Genomic DNA, 25,178 nt, shown 5'->3' on the forward strand with positions numbered 1-25,178 from the left:
TTCTTTTCCATAGCAGAAACATATCTAGAATTTACTCATTTGTCGAGTCCAACTGTGTTTCCCACATGACTTTACTTCTTATCCTGTAAGACACAGTTGAGTTGCATATTTGTGAGGCGCCATCATCTTATTAACACTTAATAAGAATTTAAGCCAGTTACTAGCACTAACATGGAGTAATACACTGTTTCAGAAAACTTTAAATAAGTTACAGATGGGCATTTTGGCAGAAGAGAAAATAATATCAGCGTAGGTTCTTCTTGTGCAAACTAAAATGCACCAAACAAGGTCTGTGTTTGATTGTGATTAAATGACTTTAATATTGACAGTACATGTTAGTTTTACAGCCTAATTCATTTTATGACTATTTTGCTGGGTCTCCCAAAGATGAAAAACAGAACCGGAACCTCTTGAGATCAAATGTAAAATGACACGTTTCCATTCGGAAAGTCAAATGTCATCATGTCGCGTCTCGGCCCGTTTTGGCCCACTCAAGCATCCGGTCGATGTGGTGAGCTGGCGGTGCAAGTAGGAACATGGTGAAGACACATTTATCATGCTGCAGACTCCAGAGCTGTAACACTGCCTGCTCGGAATTGTTGGGGATAGTCAGTCGAAGGGAGAAAAAAAAAAGAGAGAAAGAAAAGTAAACAGCAGATGGATTGCATGGCAGACATTTTCTTGAACGTACTAGAAATTAATAAAAAAAAATTGATCACTTCTAACGTCATCATTGGTCATGTATACATTGTACAAGACATCATGGATAGTAATGGTAATAATTTGTTAACTTATTCGCAGCTGCACGTATTAATGTAACATATTCCTCCCTGCAGTCTGTCACAACTTGAAGCCGCCAACAATGAGCAGAGGTGAACTTGTCAAATATTACACTCTGCTTGACAAGACTAGACCGTACACTGTTATCGGACATGTTTGCATGCACTGTCGCCATGGTAAATCCATTTATTTGAAACGTTAGACGTGAAAGAGAAGTGCTGACACACGTCGTCTTCGTAAGCCATTGAGATGCGAGGCCAACTCTTTCTCTATTCCAAGATATATCTCACCTGACGTAGCTGTCCCGAGATGATCTCTTCTTAACTTAAAACAATGCCAAGAGAAGTTTGCCACACCCCACACGGTAAAAGAGCGCAGTGAGTTTTATGTTCTGGAATTTTTTTCACTAAATGATCTGTATGGTACATGTCATGGATCATTTGAGTTTGATTTGAAGGTCCGTACTTGCTTTTTTGGAGAACCTCTGTCATCTTTTGATGGCTGCTCGGAGGATTTGTGTGCGGTCAGTTTTAAAATCCCTTCCAATTACAGACTTTGGTCAAACAACAGATTGGAGCTCCAACGTTCAAACGGTCAGAGATTAAACTTGTGCTTGTTTTAAGATATCTTTTAATTTTCATCCGGGTGAGCTGGAAGATGGCTGCCAATAAAGCATTTACACCTATGAGCAATTCAGGGTGCTCAGTGAAGACATATTTTTGAAATGTGGGAGGAAAATGGAGGACCCACTCAAGACCCACGCACACTCGGGGTGAACATGTAAACTACACACAGGAAAACTGGAGTTAAGATTTGCAGATCACAACTCCGAGCGACTGGGACCCACGGCAACAAGATTTTAAAGTTTTTTTTTTTTTTTAATCCATGTGATGTCCCGGTAGCTTGAAATGAATGAAAACTGGAAGATTGTACTCCTCTGAATCTTTCCACTGAAAAGGGAAATAAATTAGAATCTATGTCAAGAGAATCCCAAGGGTGTGTTCTTTCCAGACATACTAAATTTGGATTAGTTTATATGAGTCAAAGATATGATAAATAATTTTAAGTTTTCAGATATTGAAAACTGATTTTCCTAACAGTTTACTTTTGAAAACATAGGTAGGTTACATTTCATCATACCGCCATCAATTTGGCTTAGATTTACAGATTTCATTCAATTCTGTTCTTCCCTCACATTCCATTTCATTTTTGGAGACATACGTACGTCTGCTTTTGTATGCCAGACACTCTATATATACCTAAAGAAATGTAAACTATAAATAATAAAACACACAAGCACATATGCATTCACTCACGCACATGCATGCACGCGCTCAGGCCCCCACATGCACACACACGTACGCAAGCACACACACACACGCACGCACACACACGTACACGCACACAATGTAATGCAGTGTAGTTCTAGACTACTGATAACTACAATTTAAAAGTTTATTAAATCAATACGTTTTTCAAAATCAATAAAGTCAGTACGCCATATAAACTAATCTTTGTAAAGGGAGACATTTTCATACAACTCTTCCCTAGATTGTGCAGACGTACCCAATTTTACATCCAGAATGATCGAGTTAAATCTTTTGGCACTGACGTGAGGGTGTACCCGAAATTACAGAGGCACAATGTTTCTGTGCTCTGAAAAGAGGAGGAAACACCAATCCAAACGGCCCACCTGCTGTCCGCCCAACACAGAGAACACAGTTGGGGGTATCACAAGCGCCCCTGATTGATGATCATAGGTCCCGTAGGAAGTAACCCCGCCACCATGAAGGAGTGTTTTCTGAACCCCAAGTGGTATCCGGAAAAACATGAACGACTTCAGTCAGGGAGCATGTGCGTGCTCATCAGCCGTGCTAATGTTTGGACTTTGTGAGTCTCGTGGGGCTTTACTGCAAAAATGGGAGGAAAGGAATCAGGGGCAACAAAACACAGCACAGGGAGGACCCCCAAATCTTACAACCTGCCATAAAATTGGAACAGTGGGACATTTCCTTGAGCGGCCTGACCAGAACTATTCATACAAATAGTTAGCGGGGGAAAATATGATTAAATAATGAAGCCTCATAATTCAGAGCTCATATTGTGTGGCACCAGCTTACAATGTTATGACCTAACATTATGTATACTGAAATATTGTTTTGTCATTTAATATGTAATAGTTACATGATCATTTCACTTTATAGATGTTGTTTCTGTTGAATAACACTCACACACACACATGCACACGCATACACACACACGCGCACACACACACACACACACTAAATGATATTCCTATAAAAAGTATTGTATGGTAAAGCAATAATTATGGATCAAAAATAAATTTAAGATGAACACAGACCAGTAGCTTCATAAATCATTGTTTTTACAAATAGTCATACAGCATCTTATTTTCACCAAACTATTATGTTATATAACAAAAAACAAGGATTGATGAGTGTTGTTGTTTTTTCTAAACTTGTTTGTTGGAAGGTAACTGAATTTATATCTATCCATTCATTTGCTACAGGTCTTGTACTCATTAGGGTCACGTGAGAGTTGGAGCCTGTCCCAGCTGAATTGAAACCAGAGGAGAGGTACAGCCTTGACTGGTTGCCAGTCAATTAGAGGGAAAACCGCAACAAATGACAATTCACACTCACATTGACATCTACATAATTTAAAGTTGACAGTCAACCCAAGATCCATTTTTTTGGAACATACGAGGAAGAGAACCTACGCACACATTCGGAGAAGATGCAAACTCCACAAGGAGGACCTGAGAGGCAGACGTACCATGACTACTATTATACTGCGCTGTTACCAATGTTTTACTGTATATACGGTTTAAATATAAATCAATAATTCCTTCAGTATATATACATTGGCTCATGTATGAAAAAAAACAAAGATGACTCTTCACGACTTCCAAAGTGCTTCTTTCTGCATTACCTGAAACATCTTTATGTAACACCCTGATTCATTTCACAAGAACGATGACAACACTGATGATGACTTGACCAACTACATTCTTTCCTGACCGCACAGTCCTCTTTTAATTCACAATCTTGCATGTTTGTTTGCAGAAGAGAATGACAACACCTCAGTTCAGGTGTAAGGGTCACTTGAATGTCACAAGTACAATAGTGGCTTTAAGGTAAAGGTGTTTGGTAGCAGTCAAGCAGATGACATTTAAAGTGAGACGGTCATGTTTTAATAATTTTGGATTTTTTATTATAGTTAGTTTTTATTTGTTTTGACTGGCTTTGTTTTGGTTTGGCTTTTATTCATTTTAGTTTTACTATTTTACTATTAGGAGTATTTGTTGACTGTAAAGTTTAAAGAAAGGTCACTAAATATCATGTAAAGCAAATTACATTTTTGAAATAAATATTTGACCTTTCTTCCATACCAAAATAAATACATTTAAATACATTTAATGAAACCTGAAAGCTCACATGCGATATTAATTGACCAAGACAACAAGCATTTTTCAGTAATTATAGTTTTTTAACGTAAAATTTCAGTTAGATCTTTTTTTCCAGAAGCACTTTTACTATATTAACAACAATTCTGTCTCATTAGTTTTCCGTACCTATATAACCTCACTCAGTACACACTAATGATGCTTTTGGAACATAAGCTGCTTTCCATCAAATATTTTCAGCCTTTTCAAAAACATTTCAAAGGCACTGAGAAGACTCTATTCACTACAAATGACATTAGCATATAGAAACGAGCATAACTTAGCAGTGACATCAGACAACAAGCCCTCATAAATTGGTCAGGGAGTCTATTAAAAACTTCTGAGAAGACCACAGAGCAAACATGGCAGTTCAGTAGGAAGGAGTTATGAGGAAAATGCTTATAATTTATTTTCTGAAACTTGGAGAGGCTTCGTGGAAGTAGATCTGCTGTACTTGCTGCAGCCACACACAACTTGCGCCATCACCCCTTAGATTTGCATCATGGCAGCCTTCATTACCAGTAAGATAACATCAGTGAAGGCGCCCAGACTGTACACAACTCTCTGGAAAGGTGGGGTGGTTACACCTGAGTGCTCTTCCAGCTAAGAACCCATTTAATAACCAACAAATATTATAATTCCAGGAAACTCAAATTAGGCCCTACTCTTAGACTAGGCCTAGGTAAGATCTGCAGGCCATTAGAAGCAGAGAAGTGCAAGACCTGATGAAAAACAGCCCACCAAAAATAATTCAAGGCTGCTGCCAGAAAATGGTTCAGAGCTCCAAAAAGCATGAGTCTTCCTTTTTTGAGAGTTTTTGAGAGTATCCCTTTATGTTTATTGATCTTATAATAAGCTGTGAAAAAAAGTTTCTATTTTTTAATACTATCTTTAATATTGAAATTATCAAAATATATTTATAATTAAAGCTTTGGCAAATATTCTTTTTTTTTTCCATGACTGCAGAATGGAGTTGAAAACACGAATGAAAACACGTTTAACAGCTTTTTTCCTTATCAATGATGATCTGGACATGCAAAACTTTTTTTTCTCTTTTTAATGACAAAATAGTTGTACTTTGCGGAGCACCGATGCATCCATCCATGCAAGCTTACATTCATAAGGCCATTAAAGCCTGTTTTGGCTTTACTGCATCCACAAAATGAAGAGAAGCCCATGTTTGTTTGGGTTCAGACTTACTGGAGTTGAAATGAGTTCAGTTAAATCTGATTAGGAAGCTGGTAAAAGTCCCGGTTATGATGATGAGGTAGGGAGACTGAGTCCATGCACACTGTTCAAGTCTTCATGCTGCTGCTGCTTGCTCAGCGGACTGGGAGGTTTTCTTTCTCCTGAAATTAAAAAAATAAAGATACGTCGATACTGTAAAAATGTTTAATTTTTTGTGGATCCACATTTTTAGCCCATAGGTTAATGTACCAAAGAGGGGCTCTTGGTGTGATATGCTTTACAAAGTAAAATATACTTTAGAATGAATACAGTCAATTGTAATTTTATTGATAATGAATTTTGACTGATGCAGTAAGAAAGGTATATAGGCCTATTAATTATATAAGTTAAAGTATTATTATTTATGTATGATAGTACAGCATACAAGTACATATAGCACCTTTCTACAACAACCCAAACAATAATCATATTAATAATCATAGTGTTAAATGAATAGCTCTCTGCTGGTGTGATTCAAATCTGAGATTCATTATTATTATAATAGTTTGTGAAGGCACAAATTGATAAAAAAAAAATGCAGCTGTACCATAAAAGAATGGTCAATGGAGGCATTAATTTTGATTGGCGAATTGCCATGTGGCTGAGCATTATAAGATTTGGTGGCTGGAAAAGTCATTATGCAGCATGTGGTATTTTCATTTAAATACGCCACCACTATGAATGTACCTTCTCGGGCGTGGTGCTTGAAGGCCATCGGAGAGTGGATCTCCCCCGCGTGCATGCTCATCCCGCTCCCCGGGTGAGACAAAGCCGGGCTCTGGGGCTGCCAGTGGTGGTGACCCGGCGCCACGTAGCCGCCCGCTGGGCTACTGTACACCCCATACTGGTTTGTGGGGGAGTATGCACACGCTGAGACATAACCGGACAGTGTGGAGGTTGGCTGTGGAATATACACAGAAGAAAAAACGGATTGGCTGTAATAGGATTGGAGTTGAATGGAGCCCCTCTGCAAGAGATAGGCTAAATATGACAAGAAATTGTTCGTAAAAATACTGTTTGTATTAAATGCATTGTTACCTGTGCGTATTTTATATCAGCATCAATGGCTGATTTATCGATGCCGTTGACTGAGTGAGCTGCAGGAAAAGCTGCTCGATTGACGCTGCTCCACTCCTCCATTTTGGTAGGATATCCCTCCGTCCCAGCAATGGCTGATTTCAAAAAAATGAGAAAAAGGAAAAAGGGGAAAAAAGTAAGATTACATTTTTCAAAAAAAATTGTAAATGATAAAATGTTTCATTTATCCTATAAATGACGTGCATCACAAATGTAATCTAGTATAATCTGGAAACAGATTCTAAAAACGTGTAGCGTTATTACTGTAAACAAAAAAATATATAATCTGGTAATTTTATGTACTATTAATAAATGATGGTTAATAATGATTACAATAAATAAATAAAATTGTATTTGATTAATTTATTATTTGTAGTCCAAAATATATCTAAGTTAATTATTTGTTTAACATTTTAACGCGCAAACATTCATTAACGCAAATATGTCCATTTTGAAAGCGTAAAAAAACCCGCATGACTTTAAAGGTCAAGAGAAAAAGTCTATAACGAGCAGTTGGGGGATTAGAGGGGATCGAGCTGGTGAGGAAGGTGTTTGCACACACGTCATGCGTGAAAAGGCCCATTGAAAGTGGCCTAATGGACATATTGTCCTGCGGCCGAACAGGTTGTGCAGAAAAAAAATGCACCACGGGAGGTGTTGCGCTCACCTGCGGGGTCCATGAAGGCTCGGAACCCGAGGATGTTGCTGACGGTGTGTGCAGAGGGCCAGCCGGCCCTGGAGATGCTCAAGTGTCCCGCCGTCACCGGCACCCCAGCTGGGGAGCCCATCTTGGTGGCAGCGGGTGACATGGTGTTGGGGTAGGAGTAAGGATAAATGGGGTTGTAAGGGAGGCCGGCCTGAGCCGAGGCTTGCTTGCCGCTCTCGTACTGGCTGGGCTGGGACAGATTCCCGATCTTGTTGCGTAAAATCCTGCTGATGGAGCTCACCGAGGGCACGTTGTACTTATCGCACACGCCGTCCGCTAAGAGTCTGTCTCGGATCTCCCACGCAAAGATCCCGGGGTCGTTCTGTTTGTATTCCCTGATGTTTTTCACCACGTTGGGCGTCGTGACGCGAGGTTTGCTCCCACCGATTGCGCCCGGTAAAATGGAGCCAGTCTCGTTGTACCGCGCCAGAATCTTGCTCACGCAGCCATGCGAGACGCGCAACTGCCGGCTTATGTCGCAGGGTCTGATCCCCAACTGCGCCAGCTCCACTATTCTCAGCCGAATGGCATTGGGCAGGGGTCTTCCATTTACGAACACACCGCCCAGTTGGTTCACCTCTCCATAGGTTTGCTCTGCACCACAAACGCAGAAGGAATTAAGAAAAACATTCGAATAACCTTGCACAGATTATTTTTGTGTCAATAAAAATGCTTGCAACGAGTGCAGTGGATGTTTTAAAGCCCCTCCAACTGTCTTGTTCCGAAAAAATGGTGTTCATAAAATATTTGCATTGGCACTCTCGATCATTGAAGATAAATTTAAAAATATATATATATTTTTTCATTTCAATTATAAAGACGATGCATTTTAAGCAGTGCTGGCATAATTGCAGCTTTTTTAACTCGACAAAAAAATGCACATATATTACGCGCATGGTGAGCAGTGCTTGGAGGGGAATTGTGACTTTTTACGCAGGCGTGGTGAGCGCGGACACGCTTCCCATCAGCTTCAAACCAACCAAGCGTACAGTAAATAAGATGCAGCCTTACCCATTTGCCTCTTTACGTTCCGTAATGTTTGGAAGTACACGAACCCTCTTGAGATGGCGGCAGAGTGAACGCACACAATAAAGTGGAACAAAAAAATAGTCCACTTAAATGTCCCTGAGTTGCAGCACCGCGATGTTCTTCTGTCGCCTTGCAATAAAGGTGGCCGCCAAAGGTGATCTTCATCCGATAAAAGCAAATTGAAGTTATCCCGGGAAGTCCGAACTTTGCTGGAATTAATTTGACGCGTCCTCTCCACGTCAATCGTAGCTGCTCTACGCGAAGGTTGTGCTTCGGTTTCATTGGTTGCCCAAAGCTGTGCAAAGCTGTCAGCCAATACAAACCTCATCCGGTTGGAGCTGTGCAGCCTCCTGGAGTATTTTGCATAGGGGAAGTGGCAGAAAGGGGAAACGTTTCATCCAACATGCAGCCTCCTGGTAAGAACTCCAATCATATATATATATATATACACACACTACATATGCATTCGCGGGAATGACAGAGGGCATCAAACGTATTGAAGAAAAACAAAAACGACGACAAAAAAATGTCGGAGTTGCAATTTTGACGTAAAGCAGCTTTTTTTTTTAAGTGCTACCAAATGTCTAAAAGCTAAAAGGGAAAAGAGTGTATCAACAATGTTTGTCGAAAGTATACATTATGCGTATGTAAACCATAATATGATTGAGATAATATCAAAACATTAATGCATATTGTTTCCTTTATGTGTTGCAATTGGCATGCAATTAAAAATGTAGATACATGCAACAGATTGACAACTTGGAGATGCATGTTTATTTATTTATTTATTTATTTATTTATTTATTTATTTATTTATTTATTTATTTATTTATTTATTTATTTATTTATTTATTTATTTATTTATTTATTTATTTATTTATTTATTTATTTATTTATTTATTTATTTATTTATTCGTTCATTCATTCATTCATTCATTAATCAATTCATTCATTCATTCCTGTGACACTCGTGAGGATGAAGCGGTTTGGAAGACTTTTTTTTAATGTATGTATGTATGTATGTATGTATGTATGTATGTATGTATGTATGTATGTATTTATTTATTTATTTATTTATTTTGCTTTGCTCCCCAGATAATAAGTCGACATGCTGACTGTGCAGAATGTCTGCAGAGGCTTGGGGCTGCAGAGTTTTACAATAGGAAAGAGCCAGAGCAACAAACCGGAGTGGCCTCGTGTAATCAATAACGCTATACATTTCCCACTTTTCCAGACTAGGGGTTGTCAGTGCGGATTCCACAGACGTGCATTATCACAGCATGTTTGCAGACCGTCCACGCTAGGGAATCGGTTATATGCTCGCAAAATGGGTCTTGTAAAACCTTACAGTCGACCTCAAGGTAACAAGGTGGAGCACCCTAACCCCCTCCATACCTCCAAGCACTATGCACCCCCACCGCCACCACCATCATCATCGTCGTGTCGTCGTCACTGGAGCACATGGAATCCCGTTATGCTTATGCACTATTTTTTGTGTCACGAGACACGCAAGAGAACACATGCTGTATCTTTGGAATTGCTCCCAAAATTAAGTGCAAGCCATCTGAAGTCGTGTGTGTTAATCTCGTTGTCATGCAGGACTCCTCCAGCTGGACATCAGAAGAATTGCATATGTTTGCTTTCTGGCTGGTCGGTACGCCGTTTACGTGCTTAAAAAATTATAATGATTTTATTATAAACATGTATTGAGCTATAATATATTCATAGTTAAAGGGAGAGTGCGAGCGTATTTTTTTTATAATAAAAATATATCTTTATATTTATAATGAAGACAAATATAATTAAACTACCGAATTTTGAAAATATCTTTTATTATTAATAATTCTTGTCACAATGTTCAAAAGGCAGTATTTCCATCAGAATTATTTTTTTTATATTATCATAAGCAAACTGATCTTCAAATTCTATATTTTAATAACGTAAAATGTTGCCTAAATGTTGATTGTTTTCTAGCTGTTTTATTTAATTAACTAATGTTTTTAAATAGGTGTTTAGATGGAAAAAAACACACCAAATCATCTGGCGTGATGGCGCAATTTTGGTTTTAATGATGTGTGTGGCCTTGCATGGTTTTAATAATTTCGAAAACATGTACAGTGGCATAAATAAGCAGATGGTCATTTTTATTTAGCGACATTACATTTACCACTTATTGTGCACGTGAATAGTTTCACTTTGCTACATGAACTTTCAAAATACAAGCTGCAAATCTAAATATAATATCCGAAACTAAATTACAATAGAGAACGGTTCCCCTTGGCAGTTTAAATAAAAGTTATTGAACACTGCGCCAATACCTTTCGCCCAAAAAAACAGAACAATTTCCTTTTATGTTGAATGGTGTTGCGCTAAAAGAAATCTCGCATAAAACGAAAGAAAAATACTTTATTCATAACCACCAAAATATAGTTTTTTTTAGGGTCGACCGCAAAATGAAAACCGCGTGAATGTCACTTTACTAACAGAATTAAAAGCATGAGAATGGAAGTGGTTCAGAAAACGGATGGATCGTATTTTGTAGCGTTTTAATGGAAAAAGAGGGCAGCAACGTTACTGATCATTTAATTAAACGGCTCCCTTTTGTTCAAAAAAAATGTAGAGCGAGATTCTAGATAGCTTAATAGTAATTAAAAGTTTCACAAAATGTTCTAATTTTTTGTTTTTGATGTCCCGCGACCCCCGTGGAGACAAGCGGTATAGAAAATTGATGGATGAATGGGTTTTTGATGTGAGGATATTATGAGTGTATAATCAATAAGCATAAAACATAAAAAAAAAAAAAAAAGGTGTTTGCTGAACAAACTTGGTCACCACCTGACACCAGCAAGGTGCAATAATTCCCCCACCCTTCCCTCCCAAACCCCCTCAGTAAATATTGGTGTTGGTTTAGTGTGTCATCCAAGGATTCCTTTCTTGAATGTATTTCGTCTTTAAATACCCATTAAGTTATATTTTATTGTGTCAGAGTGATATTGCCCATCCCCTCCCCACCCCCACCCCCCTTCAGTGAGCTAGAAATATTACCTGGACGATGTGCTTTATATACATTTAAACACTGACTTTTCAAATCAGATTTGCCTCGGACTTTAATTGTTTAAATGCAAACAACAGAACATTTCAGAACGTAGCGTTGCTCATATTTCGGGGTAAGCCCAACCAATTTACTGCAATGCAGCCCCCCTTACTTCAGCCCAACCGTCATGTATTCGAGGTGATGATATCTGCTTTTGAGTTTTTGCTAAAATGGAGGCTAGGGGACAGCAAGCTGACTTCTTTTATAGGCCCAAGCGCCACTTTGGGCTGTCGAACACGCCTAATGAGGGTGTGCAGCGGTGCCATGTGAGACATGCCCGTTTTTACCAGGCTGGGTAATAGCTTGTGACCTTCAATAAACACGTCTCATATTTCTTCATATGTTCTCAGTATTTACATCTAATTGTTACATTAAGTTCTGTTTCCACAATCTGCGACTTTTGTCATTTATACAGGAAATAATTAAGTCATAGTTAAGTAGTGGATGTTTGCACTTTCTTTTTTATTTGCTCTTCTACCTGAACACAATTTACTTGGAGGCAAGAGTGTTTCCTGTTAATGCCACATTATATTTTATTCACCTTTCCGCTTGTGCCACGAAACTAACTCAAAAGCAGTTTTATCCTGTTTAGCCTCCAATTGTTCTCCTTTATTGGTTATTTGTGTTACATAACATTTGCTACTTTGGCACTTTAGAGACAAATCTGACTTTGATTTAATTGGTAATGTACTATCACAATGTTATTTATTTATTTATTTATTTATTTATTTATTTATTTATTTATTTATTTATTTATTTATTTATTTATTTATTTATTTATTTATTTATTTATTTATTTATTTATTTATTTATTTATTTATTTATTTATTTATTTATTTATTTATTTATTACTTTTATTTTTTTATATCTATTTTTCATTTCTGTCGCTTCTTAGCATTCACATGCTGTGCTTCCTCATGGCCCCAAAAGTGATGTTAACTTGCACTGCAAAACTTCAGGAAGAACAGGTGTGGTGTCCCCATTTGTTTTTAGATGTGTTATCCTGAACAGATAAAGGAGAACTTGCACTACCACAATAGGTTACAATCAGGTCTGGGCAGTAAGTGTCACAGTTGGTCCAGAACAGTGTATGTGTTTGCTTTCAGAAAACAAAGATAGCAGCCAAGATACGGAAAAATAACTTCATGAGGATTTGATTTGAAATTCTATTTTAGTCCAAAATTGACTTTTTTTTTCCCACCACAAGATGAGAGTCGGTAACTTTTGCTAAAACACAAAGATGTCAGTGGCTAGAATACCATGCAACAAAAGGATAATGTTTTTCTGGCATTTTGAAATAACTTTCGTAACATTCATTAATTGAATATAGTGATCATTAATCCGCAAATCTCTTGAAGGCCTATACTTTGAAAGTACTTCAATATTTAATATCATTAATATGAGTGCACAGTGCTTCTCATGTGAGAGCCATGTTAGAAAATAATAAAATGTTGACAATAACAATAATGTCAATGCTACTTCGGAGATCTGACACAGTACGTGTGGTGTTGTTCAGTGTCTATTATAGCTTAATTGTTTACCATTCAGTGTTGTGTGATGTTTATTTTCATTTTATATTCCAAGCTATTTAATGCTATTTCAGTCCGTTTTTTCCTCATTCATATTGACGTCAGCAATCAAATTGATGTTGAAGTCCTTTGGATATTTCTTTTTGCAAACTATACTTCTATTTAGAGTGGGCTCGGTAATTAAGAAGGGTGGTTTTGGGTGGGTCGAGCTGCTACATGGTGAATCAAGATAATGGCACTTTTTTTTTCCCAGCTCAAGCCTCTTGTCTAAACATGGCAAACGAAAAACGCCCAAACCTGATTTTCAAACTGCAGTTAGCAATCCATCCCATGTTCTCAACAGAATTTAATTGAACTCTTCAAATTGTTGTGACTTACTCAAATGAGAATCTCTAATGCCGTTATAGATTGATTTATATTGAACAAAATAATCTTATCTTTGTGAACTGTTTTTGATGTTGTTATCGAAACCAGATTGTTTCGTTGAAGAACTTTAGAGGGACTTGTACAGGTTATAATAAATAAAAAAAAATGGTGAATGCACGGTGGGAAGCATTGTCTTCAGCTGGTTGAAGTCGAAAGTTTGTAATGGTTGCGTGCACATTTGAGTCCGTCTATAGTTGTCTGTTGTTAGCTTGTGCAACTTTGCTGGTCTGTTACCAATTAGTGGAGGAACCTAATTACTTTGGGAGCACTTCAGACTTCATCTACAGCTGCTGCTGATTCATGCGTGTTCTGCTTGGATATCAGCCACAGACTTAAAAATTGTAGGTCACACATGGTTGTTGACATAAGCCTTGTACACAATCTTCATTTCACGTCTGCTCTGATGTTTAACATTAACTTTTGACTTTCAGCTCCGTACCTTTTTTTTCTTATTTACGCTTTGTGCCGTCCTTCAGGTGAAATTTCTCTCCATCTTCGGTTTCACGACTCAAATGCAGCTTTGACACATCTAATAACAGGCTTGCCTTCATTTGTGGACTTTAAACTGAAAATGCAAATTGTGTGTCATGAATTGCTGCAAGACTGTGTCTTTAAGAATCCTGAATCCATTATGGAGGAATCTGGAAAGGGCTATTCAAGGCCTTCTATCAGAGGCAGTGTGATATTGTTTTCCGCCAAACCAGAAATCAAGGACTTGGAAAAATCTTCTTTATGTCAGGAATAGGGGTAATGTATTTGCTCTGACAGCTGCTGCTTTTAAGATTAATAGCCTTATGAAAACCGGGTGTCTTCTTCCCAAAACCAGGCCCTTTATCATTCAGTGAGACCTCCTCACAGAGCCAAAATTAAAGTCACAACACAGGGGAACTGTGTGTTTGTGTGCGCGCAGACCTTGGTTGCCAAGTATCATGTCTTTTTTCATCAATACTGAATTAACTCAGTCCTACTCTCTCAGAGTCCGTTTAAGACTTTCTACTTTTTCAACTCATGTATTTGTCAATGTTGATCTTGGAGTCAGGGCCAGTGGAGGTCACCCAGGAATCGAGTGAGCAGGATCTGGATGTCAAGGCATCTCAAATGAATCTTCTTTCTGCAGCATAACGAGACAAGTTTTTTTTTGCTTCCGACTCGGTGGCAGGATGCTTTTTTGGACAATGTTGACAGTGGCACAAGACACAAAGCAACATCCATAAAAGCACACTTGGATGTGGCTGGTGAGGAAGAACTTGAGCCACCAAACACTTTTTACGATGACCCAAAACAAAGACAAAAATCCATCTGAGACCAACAGCAGGATTTTTTTTCTTCATAATCTCCACTTCCAGTGTTGGTATTTCCTAAATCTCAAAACGAAATAATAGTCATCATGACTTCTCTCCTGGTGGCCCACAGAGATCTGGCCTTGTACTATGACCTCACTGAACCACATGCTCATAAATACGCTCCCTTATTTCTACCCTTGCGTGCTTGCCAGTTAGGGCGAGAAGTGGGTTTGTTTTGGGTGTCCTGTGTATATTCCCGCAATAGCCGTGCTTTCAGGACGTCCTGAATCACACACACTCTGTATTCCTTGCCTGTGGTCACCTGTCATGGAGGTATTCTGCTGAAAGCTGTATAACCGGAGTCCAGCGTCCGCATAATGGACACTTGTTTGTCCTGCCGCTGATGGTTTAATTAACTCTATGTCCGTCCTCTGTGAATTGTAATGCTGTCCACATTCAACAGAGCCACACCTGTAAATGGACCTTTAAGCGCAGATGTGTAGGTGCCTAATGTCAGAACCTCAGCCCACATGGTTATTTTTTGGTCAAATGTGGAGACGTTGTCTTTCAACTCGTGAAAAATTACTATTTATTTTACGGTTAGCGCATATTTCAGGAATCCCTCGTTTCTCTCATCGGCATGCCGGCGTTTAGCAAGAATAAGTTCATGCCTTTTAAAAACTAATGAAGCAGCTTGGATACATTTGATATGTTGGGAGCATTTCAAGCTGACAGCGTGAGGTAAAGATCAGTTCACTTTTCTATAGGGGGAGCTGAGCGCACTCATCCTGGTGGTGAAATGTCTGACATGTTTGCACTGAGTTAGGACAGACAGGTCTGAAACCAAGTCCGGACTTGCAGGCAGAGAAAAAGCCCCTCAATGCTCCCCCGTTTTTCCAAGGAGGCGAGTCCACCCCCCACCACCTCCCAAGGGTGACAGCTTCCTTCGTTCGTGCGGCCATCACCTATATAGTATTAATTGACATCCATTGTCTATTGTTTTCACAGAGACTGTTGCTCATTTAAATCAATGCACAAGGAAGAAGCACGGTGAAATGAAAAACATTGTTTGCCATCACAAATGGTAGGAGAGAAGAGGGGAAGTGAACGAAGGTCAAATAGAAAGCTTTAAATTAATGACTCGAGAATTTAATGTTTCACCACTTATTGAGCCAAAGTAAAAATCATCTTCGTATTATTAATAAAAATAATATGAATAGAGTAAGTTGAAAATGGATGGAAGGATATTATTATGTTATATAGAAATATATTTCATTATATTTATGAATTAAGAGTTAGGATTTGCAACAAGTGGAATTTTATTTCTGAAACGTCATAGTTAAATGTCAACGCATGGTAAAATCTGTATTGTGCAAGCTTTTATTGGTCAAACCTAAAAACAAAACATGAAAATAGCTCAAAAATCTGGTGTGCTAGAAAAAAGGGAAAAAAATCAATCAGCTTAAAAAATAAATAAATATAATAGATATAACAATAATAATATAAAAATAATAATAATAGTAATCTTTTGAATAAATTGTGGTTATAAATTTCATTTTTAATATATATTTTTTTCCATGTAGGTATTTCACGTGATATGTATTTTGATTTCATTTTTTCTGAAAGCAAATCAATCACAAAATGACATATTTGAATTAAAATATGTATTACTGAAACTTATTCTTCTTTATTTTATTCTATTTTTCCAATTTGTATTGTATTTTACTTTAACCATTACCACCTACTGTCAGCCATATCGATATTTGTACCTTGCAGTTGTTTTGGTTTTGTGAAAAACCTGATGTTGAATATAATAACCGGATAACCCATGTCTTATTTCATTATCCTTAATAGTCAATATTGGCTGCGACCGGTTGCATAAATTCTACCTGCTGTATTGTGACCATATTCAGGAACCTGATACATTGAAGAAGATTAGGTGTCAAATGCCCTCTAGTGGCCATTGTATGTATGAACAAAGCCACGTACAAAATATATTTCCAAGAACTGTGGTGTTGGAGTTTAGTTCGTGAAAACATGCCAGTAACTACTTAATTCCTCCTTTCAACTGAAAGGTGCCAAGAACACATGATGTATTATGATTTACTAGTAAGATTGAGAACCCATGTTCTTTGTGAGTGTTGCGATCATAATTAAAGATAAGCCATTGTGATATTATTTTTCCGAATAAAAAAAATTCAGTGCCATTGACTGATTTCCCTGCAGGCCCATATCAAATCTTCAGGTAAATATGGGTCCTGACAACTTCCTTCAATGCTTGAAGTATAATAAAATGTCAAGGAGAGTGTAAATAGAGGGTATGTTTTTTCATTATTTATTTTTTAGATATATTTTAAATTCATTACCCCAGCGTCAATATGAGCAATGAGTAAATGATGAAGGGGGGGGCACACAGAACCACACACTTCCTTTTTATTATGATTATTCCTATTTTTTTAGAAGCTCATCTTGGTGTCAAAGAGCATGTGCACCGTAATCTGATTCTCTCGAACTTGCAATGATTTGCAGCAAATGTGACAGGAGTGTTCAAGTATGCATTTCACATTAAAAGCCCCTCGACATGTCAGATTAACAAATTGGCACTGTCTCGTTTTCTGTATGCTTCGTTTTCTTTTTCTTTCAACATAACTGAGCTCTCTGTGTGTTTTGAGTTCATGTTATTGTGGTGTCTATGACAACCAAGCCGCACTTTTTCATTTTGCAAATGTCTTTGTATCTTTAACCTAGCTGGGAAACATTCAGAATTTCTTTTTGACTGTTGTGTATAGGGGACATCAAAATAAAATCATCAAGTGTCTCATCCCAAAACTTAATTTGCGTGAAGTTTATATGAATATTTTGAGAATGATTTCAAAATTTGATCTACATTGATATGATTTCATCAATGTTGAATGTTTATGATTTGAATAATGCTCATCAATCAGGTCCGGTGTCACCATGCTAAGTGTTAGCACATAACATAAGCATAACTTATGTAGCACAAAGGTCTGTTGTAAAGCTAACTCACCTATGAGAGCATATTAGGATTTCCTAGGAATCTTGTGAATATGTGAACACTAGCGCATATTTAGAGAAAGTATTGCATATTGATATTTATCTGTTTTTACCACGTTAAAACATTGTTGATACACGTTTATGAGAAATAGTTTTCAGTGTCTTCACATTGACGTTCGCATTCATCAGTAGCCTTGAAGTAGCGCTCATTTTCAAAATGTTCGGCGATACCTGCTGTAAAATGTCAAGTTTAAAATATTGAAACAGACGAAAAATAATTCTGTGGATATAAAGGTTAGAATGGATGTGTGACTGTCTGCTTGCCTCGAGATGACTCATACTAAGCCGCACTTGCCCCTTTCTCCTTTACTGAACTTGAACCCAAACAAGTACTAGCAAGTCCTGGAAGACAGGTTTGATGGGCTACTGTTAATAGTTTTCTTTTCTTTTCTGTACTAACACATCCAGCTGGCTTCAAGATTGGAGACGATAACCAGCCACCACAAAAATGCTTGGACTGACTTGTTTTTAAATTTAGTACCATGTTTTACTAAAATGAGCAGTACCTAATGTGACATACTTTTTTTTAAAAAAAGGGACCTCTCACTTTTTGTTGGAATTTAGCATTGATTTTCTGGATATGGACCAACAGATCATTGTTTTGCTCTTCACCTTTCAGCCCTGTGGGTCATATCAAGTTCTCAGCAGCGAGAATGCTGACACCGTGATAGCATCAACAAGATGGTGCAAAGTGATGACAAGTCTGCAGAATCAGCCTGCCTGACAAGGCGAGAGGTCACGGGTGATTGAGAACACGTAGTTTGCTAGTCATGCCATCATCATTAAGAAATGAGCTGAGGATTCCTTACCTCAGACACTGGATGATTTATTAATTTGTTCATCAATTTTGAAATATTTTCATTCCAATTTGGACATTACGGTTTTAAGTGTAAACATTGTTTTTCACTTTTCGTACTTCCCAAACTCTTGACACCTACAGGGACATAACAATACTGAACTATTCTTTATTTTAGTGTAAAAACAATAAGCGGGTGCATACGTAAATTCTGCAGCCTGACTATCAGAACAAAGTGGTTACCCAAGTGAACTCTCTTTTGGAGACATTTATATGTAAACATGTTCAGTCTGCAGGTGGAAATATGGGCCGTTGGTAAATAAATAATCATAACCTGTATACTGGGGGTCATTGGGCAAATGTGAAACTTGGACGTGATGACAAAATCTGAATGAAAACATTCTTGAGCGCATGACAGTCCTCTCTAACAAATGTTTGACTTTTTTAACACAACTGAAAGTGGTTGAAAGTTGGACTTTACAACAAAGAAACAAGAATTTAGTACATTGCCTTATATTGCCCCAATTAAAGGGAAAAGTTAAAGCAACTATGTTAATTGAATTGGACTAGACAACCTGTTTGTTTTGTTGTGCTAACTCACAATGTTGCCACAAATAAATCATACTTTGAAATTTTAAGCAAAAAAATACTATATAATATATTTTTGTTTCATTTATTTGCCTCCGTAAAACATACAGTTATCCAGCAGATGGCAGTATAGGCTCGCAGAGCTAAATGTTCTCTTTTCCATGCGATGTATGAACAGCAGGTGTCAGTCTATACCAATGTGTTCAGAGGACACGTTACCACAATCAGTTTGTTGGGAACATGCAGAATGAAGAACACTGCAGATATTTTTGGATCGTTTATCAATATTACTCTTTACTCTTAATATTGTTCTTGCCCTTAAGTTAGGCAGTTTTTAACTTTTTACACAGTTTGTTGTGTGAGTGACTTTTTTGTCCAAGCTAATTCCTATTACCAACAAAGATTTATTTTTTTTTGCGTTAAATGAGCAACACAAAACATAAACAATGCGTGTCATTCTTTTATATGCGGTAGCCATTTGCAATTTGTTTTTAAATAGTGATTGACAGTAATGTAAGGAGTACTGACATATTTGCCTATAGTTTAAATAATATAATACACTATGACTGGTATATATTTGATATACCTGCGTCAGCTCATGAGGTGTTTATATAAGATCTATAAAAGAAAAAAAACAGCAGTTTTTACACAGCCCAGAGAGTTTTCCTTGAAAAGTATTGTTGCATCGTACAACCTGTAAGGATGATTTTCTAACTGCATATTTTTAATTGCCTTATCTAATTAAGTGTCCAATAGGATTGTGATTTTACAAATTAAAAAAAACCCGCACGTTTTGCTTTAATACCTCCTCCAGCAAGTCTTTTTATCTGACTTTACCTCAGTAGGGATCACAACACATCTGCACAGAGCTGCAGCAAATTGTTGAAAAGACACTTCTGATTAATGTGACACTATAAAAAATATATATATCATTGACGGAAAGGTTCACATTGCTCATGGGGTTCATGGGTGTCGGCTCTCTTTTCTTCCCATCCTTCATCCGCTCCACCCGGTCCCCTCCACCATGAAAGTCGAACAAATGTGCTGACATTGATCCTGTCTCCGCGCCCGGCCTAATTTCATTCCAGCCCGAGAGAGACGGCAATCTCCAAAGATCTTGACAGACAATTGTATTTACTATTTTCTTTTCACCAGCCAATAAAGGGTGAGCAGTTATTGCATCAGATTATATAAAAAAACGTTTAATGATTCCAATTTATAACTCTAGACTGAGTAATGATACGGCTAAGAGCTGACAGGCCATGATAAATGAAGCCTCATATAAAACATATTTAGTGTGAAGAATTGCTGGAGATGAATTGCACAGTGATACAAACTCATGATAAAGAATAGTAAGAGCCACTAGAAGACTTGATAATGTGCTATTCATTTTCAAGTGATTTTGCTGGTTAATAAAAGAGCACAAATTAAAAATATATTTATTGTAGAAAGATGGCTGCCTGGTGAGCCACAATTGAAGTGTTACCCCTTTTTTTGAATTGAAACCTGACTTGTAATACTTGCTGACAATGCATTCCCTTTCATTTGGTCTTTTTTGTCCACTCATTTTCATTCCCTTCCAGTTATCATTATTATTTGTATACTTGAAAAACCACGATGCAGAACCTCATTTGAGATCTCCAGTGAATTTCTCAGCCCACTCAAACAAAATATGAGAACCGTTTTCGTACTAACAGCCCTGTCTTTTGTCTGCAGAATCTGTTCTACCACGAGCCTCCTATATCATTTATATTTATACATGTTTGGATGCAATTGCAGCATTACACCTATTGCACCCTTTCGTCTTTTTTTTTTTATATTGTAAAAGGTTTAAGAGATCTTGTGGAGTTGTTAAGGAAACGTGATTGTTAGCAAACGAGGCTATAGGCTGCCATTCTGTTTGAGATATTGAGAGGCAGGTTCTTGCAATGCTGTAGGATTTATGGATCAATTGCTTTGGCTTTAACTGCATGCTTTGAATATTTTTGTGTGTGTGTGTGAGGGGGGGAGGTAGTTCAAGAATGAAATTAGAAATATGGTACATCAATTGTACCATGTATTGCAATTACATCTGCAAATAAATGTATATTCATGATTACGGATATCATAGACAATGTATGGATGAATGGTATGAATATCATTAAGGCTAGCTGATTTACTAAGTGTGTACTGTGCAGTGATCAATCAGTCAGAAAAGTAGACTTGCTGACGTCACTCTAACCCGAAACTAAAACAAAACACTCAAGGCCTTGGGCGGATTACACTGACATAGCAACACATACAACACAAGAGGGCGTGACTCACCTGTCAAATCTGACAGGTGAGCCACGCCTTCATCCATCAGCTGATAAAGACGCGTCACAAACACATCAGTGACACTCTGATGAAGGCGGAAGATTCCGCCGAAACATGTCAGGTAAATGAACCTAAAACAAATTTGTTTGATATAGAAGAACCAGAGAAGTAATTGAAAAAGAAAAAACAAGATGAACCTAGTACAACTATTACGAAGAAGTTATGGAGAGAACTGCGTCAAAGAGTTTCGCCTCCTTGAAAAACTGACGAAAAAACGAGCTCGCTATAGGAACCACCTGAGGTTCAATCTACGCTGCCGAGATGAAGAAGTAACGCCGGCCAGCCTGACAATCAAGAACCCAATTCCGACCAGGAATGCGGAAAGGATTGTAAGGAGAGTGCGGATGGCTCTGGCCAAAGAAAGGATACGCTGCACAAACAACAAACTCAACAATATCAACGATGAACTACAGCGACGGACGGAACAATTCAAACACCGGTATGTCCTGGACAATGACACGGGAACAACACTACACGAACATTTCGATAATATACACGAACAGGAATTTGTCGCCACAAAAAACCGACACATCGGGAAATTGGACAGACTCATTGCACAAAAGAAGACACAACCGGATCACACACACATCAACGAAAAATGGATTCACAACATGTCACGCCATAAACTCACCCAGGCAGAACGCAGCATATTAGCAAAAGGACTCAACTACGCAATCACACCCAAAAACATACCCCACGATGATTTCATTTTAGCCACGGAGTTAGCATGCGAAAAAATACATAACCCAGGTCAAAAAGCAGCACTACGCAATGAAGTTGCAGGGATATTAAAAACGGCTAAACCACCACCCAGTAATATTACAAAACAGGAAGCAAACGCAATGATCACACTAGCGAAAAATAAAGACATTACAATCCTCCCGGCGGACAAAGGCAGAACAACAGTGATTATGGACACGGACACTTACGAAGAATCAATGCAACAGTTACTACAGGACGATACCTATGAAGTAATAAAAAAAGACCCAACAGAAGACAAGAAAAATAAACTCAAAGCATTACTCAAACCACTACTCATGGAAAATAAAATAGACAAACAGGCATACAATCACCTAATACCCACAGCAAACATCATCCCCAGAATCTATGGCACACCAAAAATCCATAAACCAGGTACACCTCTCCGCCCCATTGTAGACAGCATAGGGTCAGTCACATACAACCTTTCAAAAGCACTCATAGAAATAATAAAACCACTATTAGGACACACGGATCAACACTGCAAAAACTCAAGACAGCTTGCCACGGAACTCACACACATAAAAGTACAGAAAGATGAAATGCTCATATCACACGACGTCATTTCACTCTTCACAAAAACGCCCACACAACCTACCATACGCATAGTACATGACAGACTATCAACAGACAAGACACTCAAGAAACGGACAAATCTAACAGCACAAGACATCACCCAACTACTTCATTTCATCGCTACCTCCACATACTTTCAATACAGAAACACAATATACAGGCAAAAAGAGGGATTCCCCATGGGAGACCCACTTTCTGCCATCATGTGCAATTTTTTTATGGAAGATTTAGAACAGAAGGCACTCTTAACAGCCCCGGACACATACAAACCCACTCTATGGAAACGTTACGTCGACGACATTCTGGAAAAAGTAAAAACAGGACATACACAACACCTCACAGACCATCTCAACACCATAGACACCACGGGTAACATCAAATTCACCCATGAAGAGGAAACAGCTCGATCCATAGCCTTTTTAGACATTAACATACACCACACAGACAATGGTGACATAAGAACAAAAGTACACAGAAAACCCACACACACCGACCAATACCTCCTCTGGACATCAGAACATCCCACTATACACAAACTGTCAGTAGTCAGAACACTATACGAACGTACAACAATAATCACAGATCCGGACGACATAACACAGGAAGAAAAATACATACAACACGCACTCAAAAAATGTCAGTATCCACAATGGGCAATAACCAAAGGTGCAGAACAGGTAAAAAACAAAAAATACAAAACACAGGAGCAAAGAAAGAAACAAACAAGGAAACAGGAACCCAGCGGAATGGTGACGTTGCCGTATGTGAGAGGAATTACGGAACGCATCAAAAGAACCATGAAAAAATACAACATAAGCACACCTATCAAACCACATATAACACTCCGTCAGATACTGGTCCACCCAAAGGACAGAGTAAATCCGGAAAATAAATGCAATTCCATATACGAGATTCCATGCAAATCATGTAATAAATCATACATCGGGGAGACAGGGAGGAACTTCATCACAAGAAAAATGGAACACAAGAAGGAATGTGAGAAGGAGACAGCAACAAGACAAACAAGAGCAATAAAACTACAAGCAGAACAGGAACACTACAAGTCAGCCATCACCGACCACTGTAAAAGGGAAAACCACATCATGGACTGGGAGAAGGCCAGAGTCATCCGCACTGAAGAAAACAAACATCAGCGTTGGATCAGGGAGGCCATTGAGATCCGCAAGCGGGGCCCGAGGACCATCAACAGGGACGAGGGAGCATACATGCTCTCTACAACCTGGAACAGTGTTTTGGAGAGGTGAACTGACAGCAGAGGGCGTGACTCACCTGTCAAATCTGACAGGTGAGCCACGCCTTCATCCATCAGCTGATAAAGACGCGTCACAAACACATCAGTGACACTCTGATGAAGGCGGAAGATTCCGCCGAAACATGTCAGGTAAATGAACCTAAAACAAATTTGTTTGATATAGAAGAACCAGAGAAGTAATTGAAAAAGAAAAAACAAGATGAACCTAGTACAACTATAGCAACACATATATGAAATCTAATTGGGCAAAAAATTAAATTATAAACACTTCTGGAAGCTGGATGTGCAGCCAAGATGACATTTTGCTGAAAAAGTTGGTCAGCAGGTCTGATAGTTTAAGAAATATACATTTTTGATGCTTTATAAATGTTTACAGACTTTTAAAATGGCATGGCAAACTAGTTAAAACAGACTTTAGTACTGTTTGGGGTGTCTACATTTTTGGCAAAAAGAAATTCTGTGTCTGTAACAAATAAAATGTGGTGTAAGGGTAGGTCACACTTGTTTAGTTTTGTTTCTATATTATGAAATGTACATTGACTTTTGCCAAGTTCAATATATGCAATTTAAAGAACGTTTTTAATGACAATTTTGCATTTGCAGTCATTGGAAAACAATGGATCCTCAGGTGGCTTGTAAGACAGACATACTGTATATGGAGCACTTGAGAGCTCCACACCTCCTTTTTGTTCTCCAGGGTGATGTGCTTGGAGTGCAAGGGCAGCACCCTCAGCCATCCCCGCATCCATCCCAGTTTTCAAGCCTAAATTAGAATAATCAAAGTGCATCACTGATGAGGAAATGTAAATGAGGAGAGACAATACGGCCTTCATTTAACGGTGACGAGTGCATGGGGAGGGAGGCGAATTATCAGAGGGTCACGTCGATGCCTGGAGCGCACACGAAACCGAGACTATCGTTTTTGCTTTTATGTCGCTAGAGAAGGGTCAGAGGATGGTGAGATGAAGCCCATCAGAATAAGTGACCCAACGTCTATTTAGGAGAGCTACGTAAAAAGAAAAAGGCTTGAACAGCCCGTTGTTCTATATGAGCACGTACTTTAACACGGATTGACATGGACCTCACACTTATCAAGCCATATTGCTTAAAGCACCACTTAGGTTCATGCTAACACCATT

The 25,178-nt window shown here is 38.3% G+C and overlaps 1 protein-coding gene and 1 long non-coding RNA gene across 2 annotated transcripts; one reads left to right on the top strand and one right to left on the bottom strand.

Annotated features, from left to right (window-relative positions):
* Nucleotides 1-4,630: 4,630 nt before the first annotated feature.
* Nucleotides 4,631-8,500, bottom strand: pax1a (paired box 1a). Its single transcript, XM_061300758.1, has 5 exons — nucleotides 8,268-8,500; nucleotides 7,218-7,850; nucleotides 6,512-6,645; nucleotides 6,161-6,374; nucleotides 4,631-5,595 (listed from the first exon to the last, which is right to left on the bottom strand). The coding sequence occupies exons 1-5, from the start codon at nucleotides 8,269-8,271 to the stop codon at nucleotides 5,501-5,503; spliced, it is 1,080 nt and encodes a 359-aa protein (XP_061156742.1). The 5' UTR covers nucleotides 8,272-8,500; the 3' UTR covers nucleotides 4,631-5,500.
* Nucleotides 8,501-8,577: 77 nt separating this feature from the next.
* On the top strand, nucleotides 8,578-17,451 carry LOC133168986 (uncharacterized). The gene is made up of 2 exons (XR_009718343.1): nucleotides 8,578-8,701; nucleotides 9,381-17,451. It is a non-coding gene; the product is annotated as an uncharacterized LOC133168986 (long non-coding RNA).
* Nucleotides 17,452-25,178: the final 7,727 nt, after the last annotated feature.

Source organism: Syngnathus typhle, linkage group LG16 (assembly GCF_033458585.1).
Source record: "Syngnathus typhle isolate RoL2023-S1 ecotype Sweden linkage group LG16, RoL_Styp_1.0, whole genome shotgun sequence".
NCBI lineage: Eukaryota > Metazoa > Chordata > Actinopteri > Syngnathiformes > Syngnathidae > Syngnathus > Syngnathus typhle.

Excerpts from the sequence above, each read along its gene's own strand:
- pax1a (XM_061300758.1), bottom strand. Across the intron at positions 6,646-7,217 it reads AGCCTTCATGGACCCCGCAG|CCATTGCTGGGACGGAGGGA; the intron begins GTGAGCGCAACA and ends TTTTGAAATCAG. Across the intron at positions 5,596-6,160 it reads CAAGCACCACGCCCGAGAAG|GAGAAAGAAAACCTCCCAGT; the intron begins GTACATTCATAG and ends TTTTAATTTCAG.